The sequence below is a fragment of the Simochromis diagramma genome, unplaced genomic scaffold (assembly GCF_900408965.1).
Source record: "Simochromis diagramma unplaced genomic scaffold, fSimDia1.1 OVJJ01000343.1, whole genome shotgun sequence".
In the NCBI taxonomy this organism is placed as follows: Eukaryota; Metazoa; Chordata; class Actinopteri; order Cichliformes; family Cichlidae; genus Simochromis; species Simochromis diagramma.
Genome location: NW_024386831.1, coordinates 12,197,845 through 12,206,404, shown reverse-complemented (window position 1 = coordinate 12,206,404; position 8,560 = coordinate 12,197,845). Strand labels below are relative to the sequence as shown.

General features: G+C 40.8%; 1 protein-coding gene across 3 annotated transcripts; it reads right to left on the bottom strand.

Moving 5' to 3' along the window:
- Positions 1–18: 18 nt before the first annotated feature.
- LOC120731094 (tubulin alpha chain) lies at positions 19–7,020 on the bottom strand. Of its 3 annotated transcripts, XM_040027873.1 has the most exons (5): positions 7,003–7,020; positions 6,494–6,716; positions 6,101–6,249; positions 5,067–5,993; positions 19–189 (listed from the first exon to the last, which is right to left on the bottom strand). In XM_040027873.1, exons 1-5 carry the CDS (start codon positions 7,003–7,005, stop codon positions 139–141), a joined length of 1,353 nt encoding a protein of 450 aa, XP_039883807.1. In that variant the 5' UTR covers positions 7,006–7,020; the 3' UTR covers positions 19–138. The 3 variants fall into 3 exon arrangements, with proteins under 3 accessions (XP_039883807.1, XP_039883808.1, XP_039883809.1); XM_040027874.1 differs by lacking the exon at positions 7,003–7,020 and having other exon boundaries at positions 6,494–6,764; XM_040027875.1 differs by lacking the exons at positions 5,067–5,993; positions 6,101–6,249; positions 6,494–6,716; positions 7,003–7,020 and adding exons at positions 1,222–1,370; positions 1,654–1,876; positions 3,112–3,335 and having other exon boundaries at positions 19–1,116.
- Between the last annotated feature and the right edge of the window lie 1,540 nt (positions 7,021–8,560).

Here is an 8,560-nt window from a genome sequence, read left to right as displayed (position 1 = left end):
ATCAAGAATGTCCACAACTTTACACGACACTTTTATGAGAACTTTTATTGACAATACTGACGAATCACCACATGTGTGGATTTTGGTGGGAATGTGTTACTTTCACAACATTTGGAATGCGTGATGATGTTTGATTCTTCAGTACTCTTCTCCCTCTTCATCCTCCTCTCCCATGCTGTCAGTGCCCACCTCTTCATAATCCTTCTCCAGAGCAGCCATATCTTCTCTGGCCTCTGAGAACTCTCCTTCCTCCATGCCCTCCCCAACATACCAGTGAACAAAGGCTCTCTTGGCGTACATCAGGTCAAACTTGTGGTCCAGTCGGGCCCAGGCCTCAGCGATGGCTGTGGTGTTGCTTAGCATACACACGGCCCTCTGCACCTTGGCCAGGTCTCCACCAGGAACCACAGTTGGAGGCTGGTAGTTGATACCCACCTTGAAGCCAGTGGGGCACCAGTCCACAAACTGGATGGTGCGTTTGGTCTTGATGGCTGCGATAGCAGAGTTGACATCTTTGGGCACCACATCACCACGATACAGCAGACAGCAGGCCATGTATTTACCATGACGAGGATCACACTTCACCATTTGATTAGCTGGTTCGAAGCAGGCATTGGTGATGTCAGCTACAGACAGCTGCTCATGGTAGGCTTTCTCAGCAGAGATGACAGGGGCATAGGTGGCCAGAGGGAAGTGGATACGGGGGTAAGGCACCAAGTTGGTCTGGAACTCTGTCAGGTCAACATTCAGAGCTCCATCGAAACGAAGTGAGGCTGTAATTGAGGACACAATCTGGCCAATCAGCCTGTTAAGGTTGGTGTAGGTGGGTCTTTCAATGTCAAGGTTCCTGCGGCAGATGTCATAGATGGCCTCATTGTCCACCATGAAGGCACAGTCAGAGTGCTCCAGGGTGGTGTGGGTGGTCAGGATGGAGTTGTACGGCTCCACCACTGCTGTGGAAACCTGGGGGGCTGGGTAAACAGCAAATTCGAGCTTTGATTTTTTCCCATAATCAACAGAGAGCCTCTCCATCAGGAGGGAGGTGAAACCAGAGCCAGTGCCTCCACCAAAAGAGTGGAAGATGAGAAATCCCTGCAGGCCAGTGCACTGATCAGCCTGAAAATGTATTAGTTCATTATTATTAAAACCCTTAAGTCATTTAGTTGAGCAAAATGTTTAATACACTCCAAATCTATAGCTTTGACACTGTCAAAGTCTCACCAGTTTACGTGTCCTGTCCAGGACCAGATCTATGATCTCTTTGCCGATGGTGTAGTGGCCACGGGCATAGTTGTTGGCAGCGTCCTCCTTTCCTGTAATCAGCTGCTCAGGGTGGAAAAGCTGACGGTAGGTTCCTGTACGCACCTCATCTGCAAGAAACAGAAGAAGAAAAAAAAAGAAAAAAAAATTGTTAGGAGTGCACGAGCTAGTGTCCTGTATTCTTGCATCAAATTAAGAGGAGTCCCTTTATTTTGCACGACAGTGACAGTTTAGAAATAATAACAAAAAAGCCCCACACAATGACAATTTGCAAGAAAATGAAATTTAACCCAAACATCTGGGGTCATTTTTGTTTGTTTACATCCATCTTATCAGTTTTCAGATTATCCATGACAATATATGCAAGTACTTGTTTATTTGCACATTACTGACCTATGACAGTTGGTTCCAGGTCAACAAAGATTGCTCTGGGGACATGCTTTCCTGCCCCAGTCTCACTGAAGAAGGTGTTGAAGGAGTCATCTCCTCCCCCGAGAGTTTTGTCAGAGGGCATCTGTCCATCTGGCTGGATCCCATGTTCCAGGCAGTACAGCTCCCAGCATGCATTGCCCATCTGGGCTCCAGCTTGGCCAACGTGCATAGAAATACACTCACGCTGGGGGAGGGGAAAAAAAAATTAGACAAAGCAAGTTTATGTACACATGTACTGCCTGACACCAGTTATCATAATTTGAACTAGCTATGACTACTGAAAGGCACAGCAATATCTGGGGCACTTATTTCATGAGTACTAATGGGGGTGGGTGGGCAGGGGGACTTATAGGAGTGTATATTGTTAGAGATCCTTAGTCTGCCCCCCATTAATTTACAAGACAATGTTCAATTTGCGAAAAGGAAATACCTCGGTAAGGAGAGAACGCTTGCTTACCGAAAAATGTATCAGAACACTAATGTTTAAGCTTTCAGTGGTGCATATAATACAAGCAACGCAGTGTCTGAACTCTGGGTTTCTACAGTTGAATGGACAGGATATACAGTTAATAACTGCAAGCTCCTCGTTTGCCTAAAAGATAGTTTTATAACTTGGGGGAGGGAAAAAAGGCAACATACAATCCTGTATATGGCAAACAGGAAGGTCATCAAGAAGAAAACCTTACCCCCACCTCTTAATCCTGAATCTCCTCCCTTTCCTCATCCCTCCCCATTTTGTGTCTCCCCTCCCCTATCCTGTCCGGCTCCATAGCGCTGTGTAACGGGAAGGGATGACTGTCTCACCCTCTCTTTCTCTCCACATCCTTCAACCCTAAAATTCTTAACAGCTGCAAAATGGCAGCGAACTGACTCTCACTTGTAGGCCAGACCACTCCTCTTTTTCCCTGTTCATTTTAATCCATCCCCCACTGCCACGATTACCCTGCTCACTACTTTGTAGTTGTGAAAACAGTATCCTGTGCTTGTTTAGGAACTAAAGACTTTATATATTTTCTCTTTTTATACTAAAAGCTCTGCATTAAGGAGGTTTGAAAAGGACAACAGTTCAACTCATTGTCTCATCTGACCTAGATTTCCCAAGAGTACAGAAATGACTTCTCTTTTAGTCAAATGCAAGTACACTAGTGCATTGTTCTCACCGAATTCTCAGACAAGCCCTAACAAAAATTAAAAAAAAAGGTTCTGTATAAATTTAGCTCAAAAGTATGATCACTTAATATAATCTGATTTTAAGTAAACTCCCACACAACACTGAAGACTTGAAGCATTTAAATTAAAAAAAAAAAAAAAAAAAAAAAAAAGCCTAGATATTTAACCCATGCAACAGAAACAAAGGAGTAAGGAGGGGAGAGAGAATGAAAATTTCAAGGCTACGTCATCAGCCAGACAGTTACTCACCATTTTGTCTGCTTGTCCTTCGACCGACGTTGAGGATTCAGACACAAGGCAGAAGTGCAGAAAAAAGGGAGACTCGGAGTTTATATAGACAAGGATGTGGAGGGGGCAGGCAGGAAACCACAGCAGGCAGCTGCATAGCTCATTTGTGGGAGGGAACAGCAGTTAGGGGGGGGGAAGAGGGAAGTCCCTAATACGTATTTTAATGGCATATCTCCTTACATTTATCTACATAAGATCATTATGAAAAACATTTTTTTCTTACTATTATATACACCTCACTCCCCTTCTGATTTTCCTGTGTTCTCTTTCCTTTCCCCCGTTTGTTTTCTCTGCATGTCACGTCTCTGTCTGTGTGTGTAGCAGGTGTGGCTCGTTACGTCTCCCAGATCCTCTGTAATCATTATGCGCACCTTTGATCCCATCAGTCCACTAACCAGCAGTCTGTCTGTTGACTATCTATAAGAGTCATTCCCTGTCAGAGCTTTCTAGTAGATATAGTATCCCACATATTTTGTTCTAGTTTAGTTTAGCTTTCTTCACTAGTGACTTCTTTGTGTTGTTCTAACTCATATCTCTTTTCTCTGGATCTGTCCACTCATCTAAACCAGAAAAGCTTCCCTCAACAGCTCCCCTTCAGACACCATCATCAGCCTGCCTACAGTCTTTGCTGCTTCTTCTTCTTTTTTTTTTTTTTAAACAATTTTCCACCTACTTCTTTTCCTCAGTGTGTTTGTGTCTGTTTGCAATGGCACCATTTAGAGTTTCAGAATTAGTTAGATTTTTTTTAACACATAACTTAAATGAGCTGATTATATTGCAGCATGCAAATACTCCACCCCCACACATTTCTTAATATACATATACTATAACAAAATCAGTAGGCAAGGAGATTGATAATGCTACTTTATGCAGTCATCTGCACCCACACACACACTAAGACTTGTCTGTGTTGAACCACTAAATAAATAATCATGCGAGATTAACCCATGAAAAATGGAAAGACTGACATGTTTATTTGGGTTATTATATGTAAAAGGAAAATTCTTTAATGGTAACAAAAAAAAGTGATGAGAAGTAAACATTCATACAAACAATCAAGTCAGATAATCCAAAGTTCATCAAATGAAATAATATGGAACACAAAGAAACTTCAGCGTGGTGAGTACAATAATGTATCACAGATTGTGAAAAGATTAAAAAAAGAGAGTTTCCAAGAAATGTAGAGCTCAGTTTTAATGCAGCTTTTCAGCCACTCTTTTTGAATCATAGTGCAGTGATTCATACAAAACGGAACTGGGATTCTATTGTTGCTGCAGGCTATGGTCTGAGTATGAGCTACACAAGCAACACCAGCCAGAGTCCGTCGTTTTTTTTTTCTCTTGCTTTCATTCTCAGAGTCACAGCTGAATGGTATATAGAAACTGACATAGGAGCCCTTTCATAACTTGCATTCCTCATGGGAGAGGATAGTGGGGGGAGGTGCAAGAGAGAGAGAGAGAGAGAGAGAGAGAGAGAGCGTGTTTAAAGCAGGCAGAAACCAGAGAAAGAAACTATCTTAAAACACCAAAAGCACATTGTACTCTTTTGCTATGAATATAAACACTTTTTTTTAATGGCACTGTGATAAGAGAAATGTAAAAATGTTTTTGAAATGTTTACATGTTCAACTAAGGTTTTAGATTTGGTTTGATTTGTAAATTTGCCATGGTACTCAGCACACAGTGAAAGATATGTTATTTTGGTCTGTTTTTGTGAAATATGAAGTATTAAAATTGTTCACAATTTGGTCACACAAATTGTAACATTGTTAGTGTGGTCATATTTCTGATACATTTATTTTCACTTCAAAAAAAGCAAAAAGCCACATTTTGAAAACCAGAAAAAAATAACTTTACTCTGGATTAAAATCAGTATTCTTCTCCCTCTTCATCCTCCCCCACATAGTCAGCACCCACCTCTTCATAATCCTTCTCCAGAGCAGCCATATCTTCTCTGGCCTCTGAGAACTCTCCTTCCTCCATGCCCTCCCCAACATACCAGTGAACAAAGGCTCTCTTGGCGTACATCAGGTCAAACTTGTGGTCCAGTCGGGCCCAGGCCTCAGCAATGGCTGTGGTGTTGCTTAGCATACACACGGCCCTCTGCACCTTGGCCAGGTCTCCACCAGGAACCACAGTTGGAGGCTGGTAGTTGATACCCACCTTGAAGCCAGTGGGGCACCAGTCCACAAACTGGATGGTGCGTTTGGTCTTGATGGCTGCGATAGCAGAGTTGACATCTTTGGGCACCACATCACCACGATACAGCAGACAGCAGGCCATGTATTTACCATGACGAGGATCACACTTCACCATTTGATTAGCTGGTTCAAAGCAGGTGGTGGTGATGTCAGCTACAGACAGCTGCTCGTGGTAGGCTTTCTCAGCAGAGATGACAGGGGCATAGGTGGCTAGAGGGAAGTGGATACGGGGGTAAGGCACCAAGTTGGTCTGGAACTCTGTCAGGTCAACATTCAGAGCTCCATCGAAGCGAAGTGAGGCTGTAATTGAGGACACAATCTGGCCAATCAGCCTGTTAAGGTTGGTGTAGGTGGGTCTTTCAATGTCAAGGTTCCTGCGGCAGATGTCATAGATGGCCTCATTGTCCACCATGAAGGCACAGTCGGAGTGCTGCAGGGTGGTGTGGGTGGTCAGGATGGAGTTGTACGGCTCCACCACTGCCGTGGAAACCTGGGGAGCTGGGTAAACAGCAAATTCGAGCTTTGATTTTTTCCCATAATCAACAGAGAGCCTCTCCATCAGGAGGGAGGTGAAACCAGAGCCAGTGCCTCCACCAAAAGAGTGGAAGATGAGAAATCCCTGCAGGCCAGTGCACTGATCAGCCTGAAAATGTATTAGTTCATTATTATTAAAACCCTTCAGTCATTTAGTTGAGCAAAATGTTTAATACACTCCAAATCTATAGCTTTGACACTGTCACAAAGTCTCACCAGTTTACGTGTCCTGTCCAGGACCAGATCTATGATCTCTTTGCCGATGGTGTAGTGGCCACGGGCATAGTTGTTGGCAGCGTCCTCCTTTCCTGTAATCAGCTGCTCAGGGTGGAAAAGCTGACGGTAGGTTCCTGCACGCACCTCATCTGTACAACAAAACATTGATAGATATTTACTGGATGAGAAATCAAAACATTTACTGTTTCTACTTTGGTACAAGAAACCTTTTTGAGGAATAAGAATATAATGGTGTTGTTTAATGAATTGAAATTCTACAAATAGAAATGCAAAAAAACAGTAAACAAATATATAGCTCTGTTTAAAAACATCAATATAGAACATTAAAAACTATCCATCCTATGTAAAATATCAAATAATACAGGTGCTGACCTATGACAGTTGGTTCCAGGTCAACATAGATTGCTCTGGGAACGTGCTTTCCTGCTCGTGTCTCACTGAAGAATGTGCTGAAGGAGTCATCGCCTCCTCCGACAATTTTGTCCGTGGGCATCTGTCCGTCTGTCTGGATCCCATGTTCCAGGCAGTACAGTTCCCAGCATGCATTACCAATCTGAGCCCCAGCTTGGCCCACATGAATTGAGATACATTCACGCTGCAGAGAGTGAAACTGCTTTACTTTCCACATGTCTACATGAGTGTTATGAAACAAATTATCAAACCCAATTTAAGCTATCATACTGTACACTTATTGTTGGCTTCAGATAAAAAAACAAAAAACAAGCTTAAACAAGATTACAAAACAGATTTGATTTAATTGATTATGTACTACTGTCATAACAATTCTGCTTAATCCTGAAGAATATTCAATGTCTCACAGCTATTCAGAATATAGTAGCATGTTCTTACAATAAGTTTTACACTAGCTAATCATATCTTACCATACTTTTTCTCTTCAAAGTGTCCAAGTATCGGTAACAGGATGTCGTTCCCGAGGCAGCTGTGATTCTCTGCTTTATATACCTGTGGCTTAAGGTGTATAGCGATTTGATATGAACTGTAATCAGACCTACTGATGAGACCAAGATAATATCATATACTTGACAGACAATGCAAAAGGAGGTCAACACCCTATTCATTGTGTTAGTCTTTGAGTGGATTGTACAGGTGTGTATGTTTCACAAAGCAGAAGGAAACTCCAGATGAGGGGAAGGTAACCTATAGTTTCAGCTGGCAATTATCATTGTAGTGTTTGCAGTGGCAGCTTATGTGATTTAGCATTTTTTAAAATAAAATTTAAAAAAAACATTATGCTTTGAAATTGTTTTTTTTTATATTAATATAAATATTCAGTCAGGGATAAACACAAAGACTGAGAAAATGCTCCTGTCAAAACCTGTGAAGTTTATTTTACTGAATATGAAGTATGGTGCAAATAACTGTTTTTTCACTATTACTGACTTTCCATTGCCATATTGGCAAGTTATAATATCACAATTTTGATTTTCATGTTTTGAACCACCAACATTATAATGGACAAATATCTTTTTCTGTCTTTACTATTTGCTTTGACCAGCGTCCCAACATTTATAGGATCTGGGCTTGTGAGGCTAATTTGTTGTTTTTATAACTTGTTAAAATTTATGTTGATTGCTGAAAGAGTTCTTTCTAAATAAAGTATGCATGATACATGCTCCTATGTTCTTGCTGATTCTTCAACAAGGTGCTAACATAACTCACTGTTCTAGTTGTTTCACTGTATGCATAACAAACATCAGTCAACATATACTGTATATTATTCAGTTCTGTGATATGTTAAACAAGTTAAACCACTTTCTGGAGCCGCAGGTGCCCACAGTAAGAGCTGAACGCAAAACATATGGAAGTGTTGATTCATTACTTTCAGTGTTTTGTAATAAAACATTAAAGCAACCTGTGGTTGTATTATTCACAAATTCTACATAGAATTTAATAATTATTCTCAGGAGAGAAACTGACAATATTTGAAAGTTAAATAGTTACTAATGTACTAAATGCACTTAGTAGAAGGTCTCTGCACTTTCATATAAACCATGCTGTGTAATTCTTTTTTGTCTTGAAAATAATTGTAATAACTATTAACCTGAAGTAAGAGTGATACCATAGTCTAAACTGCACTATTCATTTTGAGCTCAGTTCCCCTCCTGAGGGAGTGAGACTCACTTACCAAAGGAGTAAATGACGTTTTTGTCATATTCTTTTATATCAATCACACAACAAAGCTCTTTTGTGTTAACAATGCTCAGTGCTATATCATATTAAACTCTATTGTACTATATACTATGTGTTTTAATGTCTTTTAGACAAAATGGTATAGTTTATATAATTTTATAATTAAAGCAGTATTACATTACATTTTAGTACAGTAAAACATATTGAATGTAAAAAATTCTGAGCATTTAATGCTATTCCTCCACAAGCAGGGATTTCACTGGAAAAACACGCATCCTATTATGTGAT

Excerpts from the sequence above, each read along its gene's own strand:
- LOC120731094 (XM_040027874.1), bottom strand. The coding sequence starts at position 6,749 with ATGTGGAAAGTAAAGCAGTTTCACTCTCTGCAGCGTGAATGTATCTCA. Across the intron at positions 5,994-6,100 it reads TGGACAGGACACGTAAACTG|GCTGATCAGTGCACTGGCCT; the intron begins GTGAGACTTTGT and ends ATACATTTTCAG. Across the intron at positions 190-5,066 it reads TGGAGAAGGATTATGAAGAG|GTGGGCACTGACAGCATGGG; the intron begins GTGGGTGCTGAC and ends GATTATGAAGAG.